The sequence below is a fragment of the Symsagittifera roscoffensis genome, chromosome 10, assembly GCF_963678635.1.
Source record: "Symsagittifera roscoffensis chromosome 10, txSymRosc1.1, whole genome shotgun sequence".
Classification (NCBI taxonomy): Eukaryota; Metazoa; Xenacoelomorpha; order Acoela; family Convolutidae; genus Symsagittifera; species Symsagittifera roscoffensis.
Window position 1 is genome coordinate 46,002,648 of NC_087071.1, and position 22,677 is coordinate 46,025,324.

The window sequence follows — 22,677 nt, forward strand, 5'->3', positions numbered from 1 at the left end:
TTGTTGTCCCCATCTTGTCCGCCATCTGTTGTAGCTTTGCTTCATCGGCCCTCGCCAGGACAAAGTAGTTGTCTAGGTTTTCATTCTTGTTGTCGTAATTGTTTCTTAAATTCTTGGTGGTCCTCCTAACCGCACTTTAGCTTTTTGTCTATATGTTCCAACTTTGTCATCAAGTCCTCCAGCTTAATTAAAAATACTTTTGACTCCATCGCTCGCTTGATTTGCTTACCCGCTGTTCCCTCTGTGACTTGATCCTTATCCTGGTTAGTTTCCGTTGTTATTGCGGAAACCATACCAAATGTTTTGCTTGATTCACTCGCTGCTTTCACCTCCTCCTTCTCTCTCGATTTCATTCCGACCATCGCCGCAAACCTCTATGTGAACGATGTTCTCTCAATTTGTGGATTGTCTTTTATCTTGTTCTGTGTGTTGTTGATTATCTCGTCTCCATTGTCTATTGGTGAGAACTTAATTTTCTTCGTTCCTTGTTGTTCTACATTCGACATAGGTGTCGATTCTGTTGTTTTTTGCTCCGCTCCATCTATGCTTTGATCTGGCGTCTCGAGATCAACCTTCTTGACCGTCACATTTGGTTCTTTCGGTAGTTTCTCATAGGTCTTCTACTCCTTGTTGCTTCTTGTGTTAACCATATTCACTGAAATATTTTTTCTCGTTACTCTCGGGTTTGTTGTTGTTTGCTTCCGCTGCGTTGACAGTTGGTTTTGCTTGAGTCCTATTCTTTTCCCTTCCACTAGCGACACTGTCATTATCTTCATAATTTTAATCTAACAATTTTCTTTCATTTACAATTCTAATTTGTACATGTTCTTTTTGTAAATTCCAATCAAAATATAAGAAAAACCACAAATTATTCTTAAAAATTAGTTAAAAAGTTGCACGGTAAAACTTCTCTATGGTCTCAATTTCAGTTTATTAATCTCAGTTTTGTTTCCCAGGAACTTAGAAACCTTAAGTCAAGGGTTGGGATCTTTCGCTAAGGTGTTGGGACCCTTCGCTAAGGTGTTGGGACCCTTCCCTAAGGTGTTGGGACCATTCGATAAAGTGTTGCGACCTTTCGATAAAGTGTTGGGACCCTTCGGTAAAGTGTTGGGACCCTTAAATCACAATCCCAAGACTCAAGTGTTGGGATCCTTAGTTCACTATCCCAGAACTGAAGTGTTGGGACCCTTAGATCACTAATCCAGGACTCAAGTGTTGGGACATTTAGATCACTATCCAAGGACTCCAGTGTTGGGACATTTAGATCACTATCCAAGGACTCAAGTGATGGGACCCTTAGATCACTATCCCAGGGTTCAGGTGTTATGACACTTAGATCACTATTCTAGAACTGCCACAAAGACTCTTGTAACCTCCTCCACTAACGTAGCTCAAAAATTTGGAAACTTTATCCATTATCCCAATACAGTTCCGGAAGTCGTGTGAAGAACTTCCCAGTACCTTAACTCGAGTGTTGGGATTTTCAAACAAATCGCAATACCACCTTTAGCGCTCGTGTAAAAAATCCCCCAAAACCTGATTCTGCTAACCAAGTTTTATTGAGTTTCCTTGAAATTCCCTTTCTTTCTCAAACCCAATGCATTTCGAAGTAAAACTTGTTTTTAAACCTTTTTGTGGTTGCAGATGCACCAGTACTGCGTGAAATAATGAAAACCAAAAACAAAAAAAGCCAGCTAAGAAAAACAAGAAAAAATCAATGTACCCGAAATGCAACCGTCTATTTCCGATTCCGTCAACTGATCCGGCCAGGACACCTATATTAATTCGAGCTTACTATCGGGTACCATCGGGTTCCAACTCTTGTTCTGTGTCTTTAACTAGATCGTTCCTGACTTTAGTCAATCTAATCTAACTAAATCGACGAAATCGATTGTATAGTTAATGTACGGAAGCCCCCCCTGTTTACAATTTCCAACCATCAACCTCTGTCTTAACCAGCCCCCTTCTAACCTCCCCCTATCTTGCCCCCACTTAGGCCAAAAAAAAGAGCGATGGGTCTTAAACCTCTCAAGAGAAAGTCCCTCGAAACAGTGGGGTCCCGCTTATTCACTTGTGCACTTATCTCCTAAAGTATAAAGTGGATTTTAACGATACCCGTTTGACCACACAGAACACCCTTGTGATGCCTTCTCACTGTTGTACTGCTCTGGTCATGCTGCTGACCGTCTCTTCCTAGTCTCCTGCTCCCATTTCTGAGAACCAGTTGGCCTCTTGCCTGGTCACCTGTTCCAGTCATGTCGTTCTCTGAGGTTCCAAGGCTATCTGAAAACCCATTCAACGCCCCAAACTCGGGCACCTGTTTTACTTTGCTGATTTGATCGGTCTCAATTAAAAACGGTATGAATATACTACTTAAGTAAAAAAAAACTCGATCCACATAATCTGGAAATCAAAGCCACTTTCCTTTTTGAATTATTTTACCGTTTTTGTTCCTATTTTTAATCCTTTTCGTTTTTTGATTCGCTTTTGGTCTTTTACTCGTTTTTTGTCCTTCTAGTGGCCCCCTTACTCGGTTAGCTACGTATCTTTTCGGAAAGCTCACCGGAAAACTTCTCGTTTGTTTTAAAAAAACTACCACTGTACAACCAGAAGATGGACACGGTACTCTAGAATGAGCATGTAGCCAAGAGCTGCGTCAAGTTCGATCTCGTAGTCTTTATGTCGTAAAAATACCTAGGATCGCCAAAAAACACTTTGTAATTTAGAAGTCACCTATTTAAGTCACAAATGAGGCTAAGCGAAATAGGCCCTATAACCATTGGCTCAAGAGTCAGGGACACTATCTCTTGTGTTTTTCTACCTCATGCGGTCGGAGTCAATTTGGTTCACTTGCGAAATGAAACTACAAACCGTGTTAGCTTAAAGGCTACTACCAAAGTACCCGCACTCTAGAAAAAAGAACATCGCCATGGTTAGGTCTCGAAATACCCAAAACAAGCGAACGCCATTAAAAACAGGGTCGTAAACTTAAGCACAGCGTTATTTTTCATCGGAGGTGGACCTTTGGTCCAATTCAGATTGATTAACCTAAAAACTTGCCTTAATTCAACATAAATACCCTCAAGAAATTTAAATTAGGTACTCACATACCCACACGACCTCTAGATTTGAATAACTAATAATTGTAAAGCAACTCTACAACTGATTTAAGGTAATTAAGTTTAACTGGAGATGTTTTTCTCTCCACACCATTGGGCAGCTTCAGCTGTCCACCTTTCCACTCAAGTATCACTCTGGTCTAATTGGTCATTCTTCTCTATCGCTCTTCCTGAACTCTTCATTTTCTATCGGGATCAAGATATCTCTACTCGTGTCGCATAATTCTGGTAGAATTGCGAATAGCAATTTTAAACTCGTATTTTTTTAAAAAACTTTCCCTCGTTTTTTACTTGAGCCTTCTCTCTGACTTCTCACATTTTCAGTTGTCGCGAGCATGATAGGCTCAATTCGAAAATTTGAAAAGTTACTTTCGTCCCCGAAAATCAAGGTTAAACGTTCAACTCAAGGTCAAACTTCCAAATATGACCGACTGGAACCTGTAACTTTTCATTTCAATAGGAGACCCTATAGTTTTCTTGCACTTCGCCAAAGAAGCTCTTTCGCTACCGGTAAGGGTTGTTTCCTTCTCTCCTAGCCTTCCCGCTGGGCGGAAAGCGTCCTGCAACTTTTGTAACTGTACAATGATTATAGATCGGATGTAACATTCGCCCAAATACTACACAGCGACGGAGCGTAAAAAAGTACCTATTAACGACTGGCAGGCGTCAGTTACCTTAATTCTACTCGTTTTTCACCGTCTCGGCCTTGCCAGCCAATTTTTTGGTCTGTTCAGGGCTAAGTAAAAAGTTACTATTTTTAGGCCATCAGTCAAACGACTTTTGATCAGCTTTCGTTTACATGCGAGCACAACCACATAGCTGAGTCTCGGATCCTCAGACTACGTGATTGCTATTAAAAACACGGCTCGAATACCCTATTTTGATATGTTTTTTGTGACAGTTCTAAATTAAATCCATTGGAGATCGATTGACCCTTTCCTCTTCCTAGCTACTCATATTCTAAAATACCAAATAAAACCGACGTCAATTCAAAGTTCTATGGCATCAGAGTAGCTAAAAAGTTAGTTTACTACAGTCTTTCACCATATAACAGTTTCTGGGGGACCAAGCCTCCGCTTCCTGGTTCTCCTCGAGATAATGTTGTTATCACTCCAAATTCGTGGCACGGGAGGGTACTGCTTTCCAACACCGAAGCCTCCTTTCCCACAATCTTCTCTCACTAAGGGTCTTATCGTGCGTGATTGTCACGATAAGAGGCTTCGTTTTTCTATTGTTCTCGTGTGACTATTTTTCACTAGATTTGCTGTTGTTCTTTTTTTCTCAGCTTTTTTGGTCAAAATGGCCGTTTTTCGTATTTCTGAGAAATATCAACTTGACGATCGAAATTTTGAAAATCTAAAGTTTCACGATCTGTCGACCCTCCTTTCACGCACTTTTCCGCTGTTAAGACCTTTTCTCTCTGATTCGTGCTTCGTTGGAAGGTTGCGCTGTGCCAATCTGACAGAATGGCACATACTCCCTGGACAGTCCCCATCAATGTCCCTATTGATCGCATAACACCGGGCTATCGTCAAGTAGTGTTCCAGTTCTCTATAATCAATCTTACAAATCGCATAAGAAAATGAAATTTATCTACTCCACCTCAACTCACTACGTGTCACAAATGGCATCATTCTACATCTCACTGCCCTTCAACATTTTCATAAAATTTGCACCATGAGGAGTGTCCTAGATTTCTTTTCTGACTACTCACGTCATCTTCGCCATAAAACTTCTCTTCGCTCTTGCAGATTAAAAAGTTGGGACGTGGCACGGCCACGCACCCGTAAAAATTAACTTAATGTCACTCACCAAGTATAATTAGTTATTTATGCAGTCCTCTTCGATAATAAAACTAAGAAACTCTGTGGCTAGGAAAGTTATTGGGTCACTCACTTTCTTCGAGCGAGTTTAGCCAAACTTACCAGGTCGCCACACGGTAAACACGTGTCTTACACAGGTTAAAAACATCAGTCGTGTTTAAGTAGGTAAATATACTCACCTATGTTCTATAAATATGCATAAGAAGCACAACTAAAATTTTCTTTCAATAATTTCAACAATTGCAACAATTTTCAAAGTTTGGTCTGACCAAACTAAATCAAAACAGAAAGTTTAACAATTTCAAAAATCAAACTTGGTTGATTAGTTCGAGTTTTAACACACAAATACCATCAAGTTTTCTCCTTCTCTCCCTCTTGTTCACGCCTTCACTTCCCCTCCTGTTTCCATCATCCTTGTTTCATTGCTTCTTCATCCTGCTCTTCAGTTTCACTGTCCTCTAGGACTTTTTCCAAGATGTCCATAGAGTTGCAGGCTGTCCCCCAACTCTCCTGTTCCAACAGCCTCGGTTTGCAACAAGATAGCAAGTCCACATTCACCTTTTGCTCCCGGTTCCTGCAAAAACTGTTGTGAAGACACAGGCTCACATTCCGCTCTAGGTCAGCTCGTAAGACCTCTCTCTTTTCATTTTCAGTTACACAATTTGCTCCAGCTACTTGCTTCACCGCTATGGTAACAGCGTTTCGATGCGTAAAGAACGCTCTTTTATAGGCTCCCGGTCCTATATCAAGCTGGATTGATTGACAGGCTTCCGTGTTCCTAGACATATGACACTTCGCGCGTTCATACATCCATGACGTCATCACAACACGGAACCAAGGCATCAATCTTTGCCTTGACCATATTCTTTTAATGGCTTTGAGTATTCTCAGAATCTTGCAGGTGGTTCTGAAAAGATCTAAGCTGCGGTTCATCTTTACGTTGCTTAGCTGCTCAGGAGTCTTCATGGCCGTCTCCTGCTCACTTGTTCCCGCGTTGGCCTCTAACCACCTCACCGCCAGCATGGAACTCACCACACGATCGACACTCGCCAGGCAGTGGCAAGAATACTCCCCATGGGCCATTATTATGTTCCTTCGGGTCCGATACCCTGAGGCTCCCAGCAACGGTTCCACCTCCATCATTATTCTATGCACCTCGTCCTTTTCTTCTATGGTGGGGAATTCAGTGGGTAACGCTCCACTCACCTTCTGCTTCTGGAATTCACTCAAATTACCGTCGTTCAATCTCATGAACTCTTCACCCACTACGTCTTGCAACTCGCCTTCAGATCTCTTCGTGACGGCCCGAATGATCTTTGCCAATAAATCATGTGACCTTTCTGACATTCTGGCCAACCTCACCCACTTTGGCACAGAGAGGAGTTGGTCGACCAACACCTGATGTGTCCTCGCATCTATCACCACCATGTGCGTAGGGTTGCAATATGGTGCAGAGCTTGAACCCACCAGACATTTCGAGCCAGTAGGTCTATGATAGGCCTCACTATCCTTCCAGTTCATTTCATTTTCCAGAGCTTCTCGCCAGCCTCCGATCTTCTGCTTTGTCTGTAGTGCTCCAGGGATTACTTCCACGCTGAGGGACGTCACTAGCTCATGGGCACGCTCTAGCCGTTCCAGTGACTCTATCGAGCTCGTCATGCTGCAAAATACCAAGGCAGTGATCAAGTTTACCTCCGTTACTCCATGACAGTCTGCGATCAACTCCATTCCACTCTTATCTGACATGCTCAACCTCCCATACATTTGTGCCAATTGGCTATGCTGCTCGCTCAGCGTGATCAAGCAATGTTCCGAGTTGCATACATGTCCGCTCATTCCACTATAGTGAGCTAGACAGGTGCCCTGTCTCAGCCAGTCACTCGATGCAGTTCCTTCGGATGGTTCCGTGGATGGGTTGTTTTTCTGCTTCGTTACTCTCATGGCCAGCAGATGGTGTATCATGGCCAGATTGTGCAAACTCGCGTCATTATCCAAATCCAACGTAATATCCGCCGTCATATCCCAGATTAAACCGGCGTTTGGATGTGGACACCAAGAAGGCTTCATGAGTTCCCACATGGTTACTAAGCTGGTTTTCAAGGGACCGTCCCAAGAACCACAATCAAAACTCAATTGCCCCCTGAGCTCGGGAGCCTAGGGTTCGACCACTCGTTCCTCCAAAACAATGCCCAGCTTGGGCTGTTCCACCATCAACATGCCAGTTTCTTTGACTCGATCTACCCAGAAATCGAGTACTATAACTTGTTCATAGTCAAAGTACGCTTCCCTGGCTTCCTCGTTCACGAAAAGATTATACGCCACACCTGGTATTCCAGACATATATTGGAACGAATTCAACTTTACCAATGTCGTATAGTCTTTCTGTCCCCTGACCGCTTCAATTAATTCCCGGCTCACTTTCAACTCCTAGTTGGAATATCTTCTCACTTCTTCCAACCTTCGGTAGCTCTCCATGTCGTTCAACTCCTTGTTTGGTATGGCCAGCGGCATGTCCTGATACAGCTCCAGGAGTGCCCTCAGGAAGTTTCGTTCACCATCAACTCCCCCTTGCCGAATGGTTTTTATGCATTCTCCCAATACAGGAGTGGGGTTACGATCCACCACGAACCTTACGAAGCAAAGGGCATACTTACGCTTAGCCCAGGCTATCGCAGAATCGTCTCTAGAAATCAACATTAGCAGGGGTTCCATCAATTCCAGTTCCTGTTCCTTTGATTTCGAGGCGTTGTTGGCTTCATACTCCGCCTTCTTAATTCCCATCAAACACCAGGCCAATCGTACCTACAATTCAGTCCTGGTGCATGGATAAGCTAGGTATGCTGCCACCGTCGCCGGCGCATGCATCGTCTCGTCAAAGTATCTTTCGAGGGCCGCCCTCCAAGATATCTCTAGCAGTCTTTCCAGGCCAATTTCATTTGCTTCTGAAGACATCACCGTGCCGTATTCTTTCCGGTTCAAGTTAGAGTTCTCCGTCAGCTCCCTCAGATATTCCTGCATGGCTTGCTTCTCTTTCCAAGCCATCAGATACCCTCTCCCAGAATTCCTCGCCTTCAGCATTTCCACATACACCCCTGCCGGATCTCCCATGTGGACTGAGTCTGGTACAGTGATTCGACTGTACTCGACCACGTCGAGTTGTCCCTCCAGCCTCATTCGGGCCATGTTGGTTCGCGAGGGCTTGTAATCATCAAGTCCTCCAGATCCACACTGACTGACGACCTCCGTTTCCAGTTTCGTATCCGCCAGAGTCCTTGCTTTTTTTGACCTCGTGGCCGTTGTGGTCAAACCTGCCAATAACATAGGGGGTATCAGGTTCTCTTTTTCTCCCCCGGCAAGAATCGCACCATCTCCTTGCCCACTTTCGCTTAAATGAGCTACTCCTGCCAAGGAGACCACCACTGAACTGGCTTTTGACCTCACCACTTTCTGGTTCACGGCTCTGCTTCCAGGTTACTCCCGTCTCACATTCAAGTTCACTCTGGTATCTTTCCCACTCTTCTTCCTGTAGCGTGCTCAGGAAAAGATACCCTCATACTCTCCTCAATCTTTCGCCTCCTTGGTGACTCATGGAGCAGTTTCTGTAGCTCCCTCCTCCGGTAGTCTATCGCCGGGCTTATTGGTTCCACTGGGGATAAATTGGCTGGCGCCTCCTTTGTAGGGGACATGGAAGACGATGGTGTCATCAGCAATAGATTCCTATCGACTTCCCCGTCGTCGTCTTCACTAAACTGGTATTCCAGCAAGTCTCTCTCTCTCTAATGCTCCTAGATCCATTTCACTCGATTTCTCTCCCTTTCCCTCCATGTGATCATCGTGCTGATCCATCTGCTCGTCATCATTCGTGTCTGGTTTTGGCTTAGGTCCCGAGGGGCCTTGTCGCATATCCCTGCCCGAATCCGGCAGTGCCGGTACGGTCAGATCCCCTGCATGGTAGAATAACTCATCGCTCACCAGGAATTCTACCGACTCCTCGCCATGTGGCGCCAGATCATCCACCGTTATGTATGTGCCTCCTCTGCACTCCTTTGCGACCTCCAGGATTACTACCTTCACCTCACCTGACCACTTCAATCTCGATAGGTCATCTGCAGGTGCATACACATCATTCCGCACCCCAGTCGAGACCTCTGGCTTCCTGGAAGGTGATGCTTTGATCTTCTTCCAGCTCCAAATATCAGGAAATGTGAAGTCAAACGTGTGCATAGCCGCAACGTTCCAACTGATGAAGCGCGGCTCCATCCCTTCACTCCACTTCAGCATTCTCTTCTCCGCATCACGAGCCCCTCCGATGCGAGGGGCAATTACGGAAGATGTGACTCCCAACAACATCCTCCTTACCGGTGGGTACCGAGGGCATTGGTCCGGCAGCGGCCTGGACCCGGAAAGCCACACTTGCTGGTTCTCTTTCACGTGTGCGTAGGCCTCTGGCAAAAGTGGGACCCTATTCGCCTCTCTTAAATCCTTTACCACTGGTCGCAGATTCCAAAGCTTCGGGTTGAACTGGACATGAGAAACAGCCTGTCGTCGCTGGCTAGCCCTCTTAGCTCCTTCTGTTCCACCCAATTCAGCACGGAGCAATCCACTACCGAAACTAGGTTGACATACAATACCGAGCTCCTGTATGCCTTTACTTGCACATCGGGGAACACAAATGACATCACGGGTCCATACACCACCGTGACGAACTCCCGTAGTCCATGAATCAGAGCCAGCGGATCGATCCGCATCATGACAGCCAGATCTGTCAGAAAGGGTGTGCCACAGTACTGTTTGCACTCACCCGCATCTGTCGCCACCTTATCCTCTCCTGTGACGCTCCTGTTCTGTTGCAGGAGATATTGGAGCAGGAGAATCCTCCAGTCTTTCATCCTTTTGAGCGAGGCGATTTCCAACAGCACGAGCAGATCTCCTAGCCGACCGTAGGTCATAGCGATCAGGGTGAGGAGCCCGTCCAATCTCAGGTCAGCCAAAGCTTGGGTGAAGAGATTCGCAGGTCCCTTCACGAAATTCACGTGACCAAATGTCACATACAAGGCCAATATCAAACCGATTGACAGTTTCCGGATATCCCTGACGAAGCTCGCGATCAGGTTCCTGGATGCTCTCGGGAAACATGTCGACAAGAAGGATGGCGTCCATCCCACTCCCATTCCACCCAATAGAGCCTCTGATCGTTCATATTGTGCCCTCGTGGCCAAGATATTAGCTTGGAACTTATCCAATGACATCGTATTCACGTCCTGCATCAACTGCAAGATCATGCCCTCGGCTAACTCCCTCTCATTAAACAAGCTTTTCAGATACGCGTGTATCTCTTTGATCAACGCCGGTGCATGCTCGAACGCATCTTCCCCCTAGGGTACACAATCTCGGTGACAAATACAACCATGCATTGGTGTGTGGCTTCGTACGCAAAGCCAATGCCATGAGATCCTCTTCCGCCGACGTCATATTTTTCTAACCGTCCTCCCCTGTTCATTTTCTGCGTGATCCATTTGTCTGAACCAGAGATCATTAGCCATCTGTTGTACTAACAAATGATCGTCATCTATCCCTGGCCTCAATTTCAATAATCTGGCAAAGTTGGAGAGCTCCAACCCCAGAACTTCATCCAGCACCAACCGAGTTGTGCTACAATCTTTGAACCCCTGTATGGCATTAGAAATGTCAGCCCAAATGGCAGGAAGCTCAGATCGGTATGGGTAGTAGTTGTTGGGGTCCACCGTTCTATTTGGCGCGGGTATTATCACGCTGAATCGTCCCTCTGCTATCGTTGTGACCATCCTATACACAAAGTGAAGGGCTTCTGGCAATGTGGCGTACCCCGATGATAACACAAAGACAACCTTCACCACATTTTGAGCGAAACGCTGTTTCACTGATGTCTCTACCTCAGCCATGGCCGAGAGCAATGTCATTATCGCCTCTCCTATGACCTCATTGCTCGGGATCGATCCATCCGTCAGACGGGACAACAACCCTCTGCTCTTTAGGTGATCATTCGAGCCTGCAACCACTATCACCTGCGGTTCCATGCTGACCACCCTTCGTACACCTATCATCATGCCTACTGATTGTCCCCAGTCCAATTTAGGCGCCGTCAAGAAAATCACATCAGGCCAAAAGAGAGAACGGGGCGTGTAGAGATAATCCGAACTGGCCACTATCAGATATTTGGCGGCCTTCATATCCAGGGGATCATAAGCGGCGAACATGCTGTCACCGACTGGTGCCGTCAGCCTGCATATCTCCTGTCGTCTCCTTCTACCGAGGTCGCTCGGGGATAGTCTCTCGAGTTTTCACCAGGCGCTTGGCCGGGAGGCTTAGCAAACTGTCTGTACATCTTGTGATGCTTGTTGTTGGGCTTATTCTCTGCCGGAAACTTACCCTTCCTAGCAGGTGGTGTCAGCTCTCTGGCTCTCCGACTGACGTCCGTGAGAGATCGGGTGTTCAAGGGTCCAAGGATATTGTCCTGAGACAATCCATTGAGGTCCACATACCTGAGCGTAGTCGCGGAGCTGAACTGTTCCTGTCCCGCTACCAGCCAATCGACACCCGGTATTCGATACAACCGTGACACTGTGGGACCCTCTCCACCGATCATCTTCCTTGCATCCTCCCGACCCGTCAATGTACTCATGTTCAACTTTGCCGACATGTCTGTCTTATATTGTCCCCAACTACTGGGATCTGGACGGTTCCAGAGCACCATATTGTTTGGTTTGACTCCCTCCGTCGGCGCGGCGCTCGTCGATTGTCCTGTTGTCGAAGCAGACGTATGGCAGACGTATCACTCCTCCTAGACACGGTCTGGGAGCTAATCCGGCTCTGATCAACCGATCTGCCTAGTCGACTCTCCAACGGTTGAGTCCTAGGATGAGGGGTCCACCGTTCTATTTGGCGCGGGTATTATCACGCTGAATCGTCCCTCTGCTATCGTTGTGACCATCCTATACACAAAGTGAAGGGGTTCTGGCAATGTGGCGTACCCCGATGATAACACAAAGACAACCTTCACCACATTTTGAGTGAAACGCTGTTTCACTGATGTCTCTACCTCAGCCATGGCCGAGAGCAATGTCATTATCGCCTCTCCTATGACCTCATTGCTCGGGATCGATCCATCCGTCAGACGGGACAACAACCCTCTGCTCTGTAGGTGATCATTCGAGCCTGCAACCACTATCACCTGCGGTTCCATGCTGACCACCCTTCGTACACCTATCATCATGCCTACTGATTGTCCCCAGTCCAATTTAGGCGCCGTCAAGAAAATCACATCAGGCCAAAAGAGAGAACGGGGCGTGTAGAGATAATCCGAACTGGCCACTATCAGATATTTGGCGGCCTTCATATCCAGGGGATCATAAGCGGCGAACATGCTGTCACCGACTGGTGCCGTCAGCCCTGCATATCTCCTGTCGTCTCCTTCTACCGAGGTCGCTCGGGGATAGTCTCTCGAGTTTTCACCAGGCGCTTGGCCGGGAGGTTTAGCAAACTGTCTGTACATCTTGTGATGCTTGTTGTTGGGCTTATTCTCTGCCGGAAACTTACCCTTCCTAGCAGGTGGTGTCAGCTCTCTGGCTCTCCGACTGACGTCCGTGAGAGATCGAGTGTTCAAGGGTCCAAGGGTATTGTCCTGAGACAATCCATTGAGGTCCACATACCTGAGCGTAGTCGCGGAGCTGAACTGTTCCTGTCCCGCTACCAGCCAATCGACACCCGGTATTCGATACAACCGTGACACTGTGGGACCCTCTCCACCGATCATCTTCCTTGCATCCTCCCGACCCGTCAATGTACTCATGTTCAATTTTGCCGACATGTCTGTCTTATATTGTCCCCAACTACTGGGATCTGGACGGTTCCAGAGCACCATATTGTTTGGTTTGACTTCTTCCGTCGGCACGGCGCTCGTCGATTGTCCTGTTGTCGAAGCAGACGTATGGCAGACGTATCACTCCTCCTAGACACGGTCTGGGAGCTTATCCGGCTCTGATCAACCGATCTGCCTAGTCGACTCTCCAACGGTTGAGTCCTAGGATGAGGGGCAGTCCCAAACCTCGCTCTCACATCTGAGCTCGGAGCGACGGGAGCAGTTGCGCCCGTTCCCATCGTCAGGGGCCCGAGGCGATTGGCAAGTGATTCTGGCACATTACCCCTCACTATACCTCCTCCAGTCGAACTGGTCCGAGCCAGTGAGCCGGATGTCCTCAATTCTTGTTCCATTTCCCTCAACTGCGTCTGGAACACGTCGTTTATCCAGCGCCTCCTTTGCTGGGTATTGAAGTGTATGCCATCCCTGTTGAGCGTGAGGTGATCAATCATGCGCAGCATGTTTTCTAAATCCATGAGTCGCAGCCCGCTGGGGTTGCTCCTTACCAGACCGCGAGTCATCTCGTTCCACCGGGTCACGTTACCATTCATAAAGTCTGCAACCGGCTTGTCCATCTCCGGGTTCTGTGGTATCGTGCATAGAGCCACAAGTCTGGGCCTGTACTTCTCCTTCAGTTCATGCAAAAGGCAGACCAGTAGGGTTCCCACTTGCCCTCTGGGGTTCAGGGGCCCTCGAAACGTCGTTATCCCGAGCATTATCACCAACGTGTCTAGGTGATTCTCTCCCTGGAACTCCATCATCTTGAGCGAGATAGGTGTCGGAGGGGTCTGGTATCGTGTTTCTCGGGTTGGGAGCAGACCATGGTGTCTGCTGAGGAGCCCCGGGCCCTCTCGATGCGCACAGTTCCTGTGCGCTCGTCCTGGGACGTGTGTCCCTGGATGCTTCCGAGGAGTTCATCGTGGCCAGAACCTCCGGTGACACTTGACTCACCCTCGCCATATATAGCTCTTTCAGATGTTTTATCTCCTCTTCCATGTAGGCTATTTGCAGGTCTTCAAACTTCTTCTTCCATTCGTCCCTTTCTCGAGATATTGTCCTGTACTCCTGCAGCTTGGCACACAGCTCGTCCTGATCCCTTTTTTCTTCTTTAAGGTCTCGATCGTCTCCGAGGTCTGTATCTCGATCTCGCTCACCTTCACTCTCTTGAGAGGAGGGGCAGTGGTTGGGGAGTCTACTGAGTGTGACGGGCCCGGCCCATCATGTAGTCTTTTCGCTCCGATGAGCGGCTGCGCATGCTGAACGGGTAGGGGCATCTCACCTAGCCGGTGATCCCTTTGCTCGCCTAGTCCCGGCTCACGAGCCAAGTCGTGTCCGGACATTTCTCCTCGGCGCCATCTCATCAATCAATTTTGACCTCTCTCAGCGGTCCCGGACTCACCGAAGGCCAGCATTAACACCAATTCTGTGGGGCGATTCCCTCGACCCTCTCGTCCCAACGCGTTGAGGAGTGCGACCACAAACATCGCAAATCACGGGTCTTCTTGTGTAAAATCACAATCAATCAGCCGCTGATAGATCTCGTCTAGAGTCGCTCCTAGACTCGCAGAGAGAAATTCCATTAACTCATTTGTATTGCCCATTTCTGCGTGTTGATTCTCGTGTCGTGAAGTTTCTTTAAGTTTGCTTTGGTTCAGTAAACAAGATATGATCAATCAAGATATAAAAAACAAGTAACGACATGAAAACAAGTAACGGTCCCATTTTCAGGATAAAACATCTTTCACATCTTTCTCCTTTAAAACAATCCATAGAAATTTTTCTTCGTTACTGATTTAAAACTTAGCACCAAGGTGGATCGTCCACCTTCAACGTTGTCGAGGTAACACGAATGAGCGCTGTCACCTTCCATACCTGGTGTGTTCCAGGTCTTTCAGGACATAAACATCACATAAAACATACCCTAACAATAACATAAATCAAAACATCATGTATCTCCATTATTACCTAAAAACATATTCCCTAGTAGCTAACCTAACTCAATCCTAATCTCTATAAAGTGAACTTAATAAAAACCACTTACCGCCGAATGCAACTTCTAGCATATGCTCAGATAGTACTTGTTCTGTAAGTAAACCTCTATGTCAGTTTCTGAAAAAATCACGTGTACAAGGGCGTACAACTCTCTCGGATGTAGCTTTCCCCTATTAGGATCATATACTGGTAACGAGAGAGAGGTCACTCCTCTCTCAACCAGAAAATCCCTAAGTCGAGTCAAGGCCAATACGAAGCTATCTGGATCTACGTGTTGCCTATCAGTGGCCTTAGTAACCAGGAAACACAAATATTTCCCTGGTATCTGTGATGCAACAGGGGGCAGCGCTATCATCCCTCCCACACCAGGCCTCTGTTTCAATAAAAACTCGATGTTCTTATACTCTCTTTTGAAATCAGCCGCTATTGCTGTTTTGGGGCTTACTTCCGCGGTTATCGCTACAGCGCATGTACGTTCCGTGGGTATAAAATCGCTGTCCGTTATGACGATAATGTTTGGATAATGGTTCGGTAGGTCAAAATAAGATTCAAAAATTCGTCCAAAAGGTGGTTTTTTAGCGTTCTCGCCCTACGTCTCCAGTTCTCCGGTTTCTCGTGCCGATTATAACCGTTTAATGATTATATTTTGGGTGTGGGTGAGTCCTACCCCCACTCCCCGGACAAAAATATCCATCGACGTCCCCGTCGATCGCCCAAGGTCGAGCAGATCGAGATTGGATTGCGGAACGCGTAGAGGGCCATCTGGAGCGACCCAGTTGGACTCGGTATTGTCATAGCTGACGTGTTTGATGCCGTCTTTATCAACACCCTGAATCTTCAAGATTGTCTCTTTAGGATCCGTCGGCAGATCGTGAAGCCATTCGAGCACTCGCAAGTTCGTTACTTCTTGCTCATGAACCTGATCCACCTCTGGTTCGGAGCGATCGTCGATCCAATCTTCATCCATGTCATTCACCAAGTCGATCTCCCTTGGCACCGCTACTTCATCCAATCCCACCAGCGACTCCATCATATCACTTAAAACTATCCTGTCTATGACGAAATACTCGCCATACGGGTTGTACTTCTTCTTACACCTTCTTCTCTTGCTCTGGCGTGTCTCCCTGGTGAGAGGAAAGTCAGGTTGTATTCCTTTGTTAATTTCAGTCTGTTTTGGGAAGTACCAGTCCTCTTCGACATAGGGTAGAGTTTCGTCAGCCACCTCTACTCGCTCGGTCAACTCTAGGTCCAGTGGTAGGTCGCAATCATCCACCACCTCATTTCCGTCGTTTTTGTCGCGAGTGCCTCTTTCATTCACCTCACAAGCAGGATTCACTATCAAATAGTCTCCCTCTTCCATGTCTCCTGGGATGCACCAGTCCTCTGATGAGGCATTGTGCGGTTTGATGTTTTCGTAATGAGCTGCTCTTCCTGTGCCCAGTCGATAATATCGACCTCCTTGGTGCACTTCTGTTATTTGAAATGGGCCACGCCATTTTTTAATAATTTTTTGGTTCTTTTTGGTGGAACCACCTCCTGAAATACCCAGACGTAATCGCCATATGGATAGGCTTTTGCATCGGCAGTCCTTTTTTTTATCAAACCTCCGTTTCTGTCTAATTTGCGCCTGTCGCGTGTTCCTCCTGCATAAGTCATTGAGGTCCTGCTGTCTTCTAATGACATCCCGCACGGACGTTTGCAGTGCTGTTCTCTTCCTTTCGTATTCAGGGTAGAAAAACGTCAACGGACGCGCTTTTTCGTGACCCGTTAGCATCATATGCGGACTTATTCCCGTGGTGGAACGCTCTGTGCTGTTGTAAGCACCCATCACTTGCAGCAAGTGACTATCCCAGTCATCCATTTAGCGTGAGCAATAAACTCTCAACATGGATACCAGCGTGCGATTCTGCCTCTCGACCAGGCTATTCGTTTGCGGGTGATAAGTGGTCGAGCGGGCCTGTGCTACCTGCGACCTTTTCATTAACTCCTTCGTGAGATCCCCTACGAATGCTTTGCCTTTGTCCGATTGGAATGTGATTACCAGCACCTGATTGTAGCCCGTGGCTGTCATGCATATGTTCTTGTGATCAATCTGCACTATTTCATTGAATCCCGATGATTCTATTGACTGCAGAGGGAATCTTAGTTTCCTGGGGTCTTTTGCCTGTTGACACAACAAGCATGCAGAGATCCACTTTTCACAAGCCTTTTTCAAACCAGGCCATTCGAATCGTTTCTGTATCCTGTTGTACACTTTGTCCACTCCTTGATGGCCCATCTGATCATGTGAACGAAAGAGCAATTCAGTCTGGCACAACTGTGGTAACACTATCGAATTGTACTTGTAAAGGACCTTGTCCTCCTCTTTTTGTTTACAGGCTATGATTCCGTCTTTTTTCAGGTACAGTAGATCTTTTCTCTTCATGTAAAGCTGCTTCAAAATCTTGTAGCTGTCCTCCTCCAAACCTCCTTTGTCAGGTGCTCCATTCTCGATCCATCTCTTCAGATTGCTCGTCATTCTATCATTTCGTTGAGCCCTTAGTAGATCCGACAGCCGGTATCTGGCTTTCAGATACGTCTTTATCACTTTTAATTGCTCGCCCATTATCTCCGGAGCATGAGCATCGTCCATCAACTTGACTCACCATATCTTCTTCAAAGGCGTCGCTTCCTGCACAGATGGTTTCAGATTGGTACGGACGACCGTACCATGTGGCAGCAATCTCCTTGGGCGTTTCGAGACTGCTATCAGCTTGAGCTCATCGGCGGCATTATCCACCACAGTGCCCTCCTTTTCGGAGGTGTACCTGTCTCTGTCCGTATCCTGATGCATTTCTCTGTCCAACCCGCGCTGCTTCCAGTCCACCAACAGTCCACCAACATCAGAATTGGAAGTAGTCTCGGATGTGTTGTCCCAGGACTGAGGCCTCGAGTCATCACTTGAGCCGAATGATTCCGCATCATCATGTTCCGTCATCGATCTGTCTGTGATGTTTCTCGACTCCCCAGACAAAACTCTGTCCATTGGTCGCTTTGAATCCGACTCCCCGGACAAATTTTTGTCCCTAGATGGTCTCATCAACCTCTCCCGGACAAATCGTCCTGCACGGGCCTGGAGGTGTCCGACTCCCCGGACATTGTTTCGTCCCAGGAAGAGCAATCTGAGCTCGGATCGTACTCCTCTGTTACATCCGTGAAATGTACTTTTCTCGTGAAGCTGGATTTCGACTTGACCCTGACTCTCTCTGTAACTTGGACCGGGGTCGGTCTCCCACGTTCTATGAACGAAGTCCTCAACAAAACATCCTTCGGCATTGAGATCATCAGCTGGTTCACTATCGACCGGCAATCCCGTTCCACATCGCGACCGAGAATGATCACTGGCCTCTTCTCCGTTTTCTCAGTTACGGTCAATCGCTGCATGGTCTCCATCCACTCACGATCATTTCTGTCGACTTCTCTATCCAGCAAATCACTAAGTTGCCCCATGACGTCCGGCGCCACATTCACTCTCTTGTTGAGCAGAGCTATGCTGTTTATACCCAACCTGGTGAGCTCCTGCTGTACCAGATTGGATGGGACTAGCATATCCAGCGGAACGGCTTCACCCCTGGCTAAAAACTTTATCTCCGCGGCCGTTTCCACTGGAAGTTCATAGTGTCCTGGTATAGGGTGCCCTGACTTAATCAGCCACCTAGTTGGTGGTAGTTTGTCGTAAGTCTCCTTGTCTAGGAAAGAAAACCCGTCTTTGGCCTCCGCTTGGTTAGCCTACTTTTCTTCGAGTCGCTCATAGAATTCTGTTTTGTCTTCTTACTGAGGTTATCAGCATTTTGATGCTTGTCATGGGTACGGTGCTCTATAATCATGTGGTATTCGTCCAGGCGCACGACCCAACGATCAATATAACTTTGATCCATCGAATATATTTTCAGCCAGGCAAGGGCACGATTATCCATGCGCAACTTGAAGGGAGCACTGCCCAAGTAGGCCCTTTAATTTTCCACGAAAGTGATCACCGCGAACATTTCCGCTTTCGGTGCGCCATACTTCATCTCGGTATCGCTCAAGAACTTACTTCCGTAGGCTATTGGATGGAGAACTGTTCTCCCGTTCCACTCTTGCTCCTGGTGAAGTATGCCTGATATCGCAACCACTGATGCATCCGTGTCCAACACAAACATCCCCTTCTCTGTTGGCATACCGAGGACTGGTGCCTCGCAAAGTTCACATTTAAGGTTTTCAAATGAACCTTGTGCCTCATCAGTCCAAGTGAACTTTTTGCCTTTGTTTCTCATCAACTGTTGCATGGGGTATATTTTATCGGCGTATCCCTTGACGAATTCCTCATAAGAGTTAGTGAACCCCAAAAAACTCATCACTTGTGTATCTGTCTTGGGTGCCTTCCAGGTCAAAACAGCTTCGACCGCTTCGGGATCGGGTCTCACTCCAAGCTTATCCGCCAGGCGGCCTAGATACTTTATGGAGTCTCTGAGGATTTCACACTTCGAGGGTTTACACTTCAATCCCGCCTGCTTCATGCAAGTAAACACCTCATCTAACCTCTCTATCTGATCCTCTAGGGTTGGCGTTGCGATCACGACATCATCGACGTAACACATGATGATGTTCCCGTATTTCTTCGTCACACTCGTGAGTGCCTGGGCCATCAGTCGCTGGAATGTGGCCAACGCGTTGCACAATCCGAACGGCATCCTCTTCCACTGGAACAATTCCAGCTCGCACGCGAAGCCCGTCTTTTCACGATCTTGCTTTCGGAGTGGCACTTGCCAGAAAGCCGATCCCAGATCTAACGTCGTGAAGAACTTCGCGTCCCCCAACTTGGATAGGCTCTCATCGATGCGGGGAATCGGGTATGCGTCCTTTAAAGTCACTGCGTTCAGATAACGGAAATCACAACAAAACCTGAGTTACCACCTTTCTTTTTAGCCATGACCACGCCACAAGACCACGGGGACTTACTAGGCTCGATCATGTCGTACTCCATTAACATCTCGATTTCCTTCCTGCACGCTTCTGACTTATGAGGGGTCATTCTTCTCGCCCCTTCCCTATGAGGTACCGAGCCCTCTTCTATCTCAATCTCGTGTTCTACAAAATTACAGCAACTTATGTCGGCCTTATGTTTCGAAAAAACGTCTGCGTTCCGACCTAGCACCGCCCTGAGCGAATCTAGTTCCTTGTCTGATATTTTACCCTTCAAATGTTCTATCTCAGGTAGGACCGGTTTATTCGCTGCTAACTCTGTTTCTGTCGGTCTCTCGGGAAAGTTCGAACAACTAGACAACCCATCATCTGTTTCTGACTTCATTCAAAACAATTTCCTAGAAGATTTCAATTCATTTACTCTCTTCAATATACATTCTTGGTTCGCATGCAAGGGACCTTTAGTTACATCAAACTTTTTTAAGTTCTCTGAAAGTCTGTGTTCAGAGGCAATGCGCAGCCAAGTTTGTATCCTCTCTGTATTGTCACTGTTGTTGCTTCTGTGCTCAACACCACACTCACACACAGTCCGCTCTGAGTGAGTGAGAAGCTTCTTCCTAAAATAGCCGAGCTCTTATTGTTCGGATTTGGTACCAGGCACACCTGTCTGTCATTTCTGAGTTCATTAAGATTCCTCATCCTAAACGTCGCTACTACGGCTTGGTTTGGTTTCAATCTCACTTTTCGATCTAGAAAAATTGGCTTCTTTTCAAGAGGTTTCTTTTCATACTTCCTCTCCGGATCTTTGATCCTGATCAATCCGTCATTGAGGTCGATCGTGACATCGAAGTTGCGTACAAAGTCCCTTCCCAGGATGAATTGATCGGATTCGTCCAAATTCTCCACCACCAGGAAGCTCATTCAAAGATGTCTTCCCCAAGCTGCAGTGATATAATAGGGGTGCGTCCTGTCACATAGATTGCTCCCTGATTGGCAGCTACCAGTCTGATGTTTGTCGGTATCAGATCCGACCTATCAAAGCCCATGTCAGTCCAAGGTTTTGACTGGCATCACACTGACCACTGCACCCGTGTCTAACAGTCCTTTCACTGAAAGTTGTCTGCCCTGCACATCTGAAAGTTGTCTGCACATGTGCTGCCAGATCGGCTTCGCAACCTATGTAGACCGCATCCTGTTCAAACATGGCATTGTGTCCGATTCGTCGCACCTTCAACTCTTCTTGGCCAATATATATCCGGCCTACCTGATCACTCGCATCAGTTACGTGAGCTTTTGTGTAAATGTTGTTTCCGTCCACATTCATCAGAATCGGATATTTGCCATGGACCTCTATGTAATGTCCATCCACTCTCATCAGCCTTGGACCTCCTGTCGTGAAAATCGCTCGCACTGCCCTGGAGTCCAGCTTGGGATCTTTCTCCCTCAGGTAGTCTGCATAAATGTCCAGGTGGACTAGTGTAATCTCGGATGGTTCACTCAAGTTCTTGACCACCTGGTGTCCTGCGACTGAGATAATGGACATTATCTTCGTCCCTTCTTTCGTCATTCCGAAAGTTCTACCAGATATGACATTCAGTTTTAGTCCCTGCTTTCTGGGTTCCTGTTTGTCCTCTTCTTGCGTCGTTTTACTCAGAATGTTAAATTTTTCCCGAAGATCCGTGCTTTCCAGTTCCGACCTTACCCATTGCTCCACTTCTTTCGTGGCTAGCTCTTGTTTGACATTCTCTAACGCTGTCCTTGCCGCCAAACCATAATCTACTTTGAAAGGGCTGGCCGACTACTCTGCCTACAGGTTCGAGGTTACCACCTCGTCAGGCAAGGTCTTCACCTTCTTAGTCGTAAAGGTGCTCGGCGCCGTCTCTTTTCTCCGAGACTCGGCCTCGTTCATCAGACGTGCTCGACTGGCCTTGACACCCGAAAGCGCCTCTTCGTGGCGGGAGTGTTTCGCGTCTGCCACTGCATCCCAAAACTGAGTGCAGTCCGACTTGAAGTGTCCCTCCAAGTTACAGAAGAAGCACCTCGGTCCCTATTTCATGATGAGCCCTCGAACGTACTCTTCTTGATCCTCGTCGGTCGCATCGACGTCGTCGAGAAAGTAGCCTATTGCCTTCATGTTCTGTTTGTAGGCAGAACACCCGGAAACATGATGGTCCATCGAACCACAATTCGCACATGACATCCTCTTGTCCATGTCGTCGCGAGGCTTGTACCAACTGGAGCTTGCGCCAGTGTTCGTCCCGCTGTAGTTGCCATAATTGCTGTAACGATTTTGCGCCCTTGGTTTTATGAGCAAGTATTCACGTGACTTCATACGCAAATCATCAGGCGTGGGTACCTGGTCAAGCGACAGGGTGAAGTGTGTGGCTAACATCGTTTTCAACTCCTCACTCTTTACTCCGTCCATGAACTTCAAAACTATCGCCAAATTTCGCTCGGATATTCTCTCATCGGGATTGCTTCTCCTCCTAAGCAATTCAAGGTCGTCCGAAAGCTTGTCTATGGATTCGTCATCCCTTTGACGCCTCTTTTCGAACTTCACCATAGCCTGGTGGCCTTGTACTCCAGAGCCGAAACGATTCAGCAGGATGTCGAATATCTTGCGAGCGCTGTCTCTTTCATTGGCTCTTTTCGCCATTACACAATTTAGGGCAGTACCCTCCAGGTTACTCGTTAGTGCGCTGCATTCCTGTTTCTTGGAGAGACTCTCCTCTTCAAAGTGCAACTTCATCGCCTCTATTCAAGTATCAATGCAGCCATCTGACTCCTCTTTGTATGAGTTAGGCTTCTTCAATGTCCTTTTTGACCTCTCTCCTCTCTCGGTTGACTTCGAGAGCTTGGCGATGAATGTTTCGAGGGATCTATTCAGAGGTTCAAACATCGA

The 22,677-nt window shown here is 47.3% G+C and overlaps 2 protein-coding genes across 2 annotated transcripts in view; one reads left to right on the top strand and one right to left on the bottom strand.

Annotated features, from left to right (window-relative positions):
- The window catches only part of LOC134855244 (zinc finger protein 260-like), a 400,784-nt gene that overhangs the window by 360,650 nt on the left and 17,457 nt on the right, over nt 1–22,677 (top strand). The window lies entirely within an intron of this gene.
- Nucleotides 17,910–19,543, bottom strand: LOC134855080 (uncharacterized). Its single transcript, XM_063871460.1, has 2 exons — nt 18,907–19,543; nt 17,910–18,559 (listed from the first exon to the last, which is right to left on the bottom strand). Exons 1-2 carry the CDS (start codon nt 19,541–19,543, stop codon nt 17,910–17,912), a joined length of 1,287 nt encoding a protein of 428 aa, XP_063727530.1.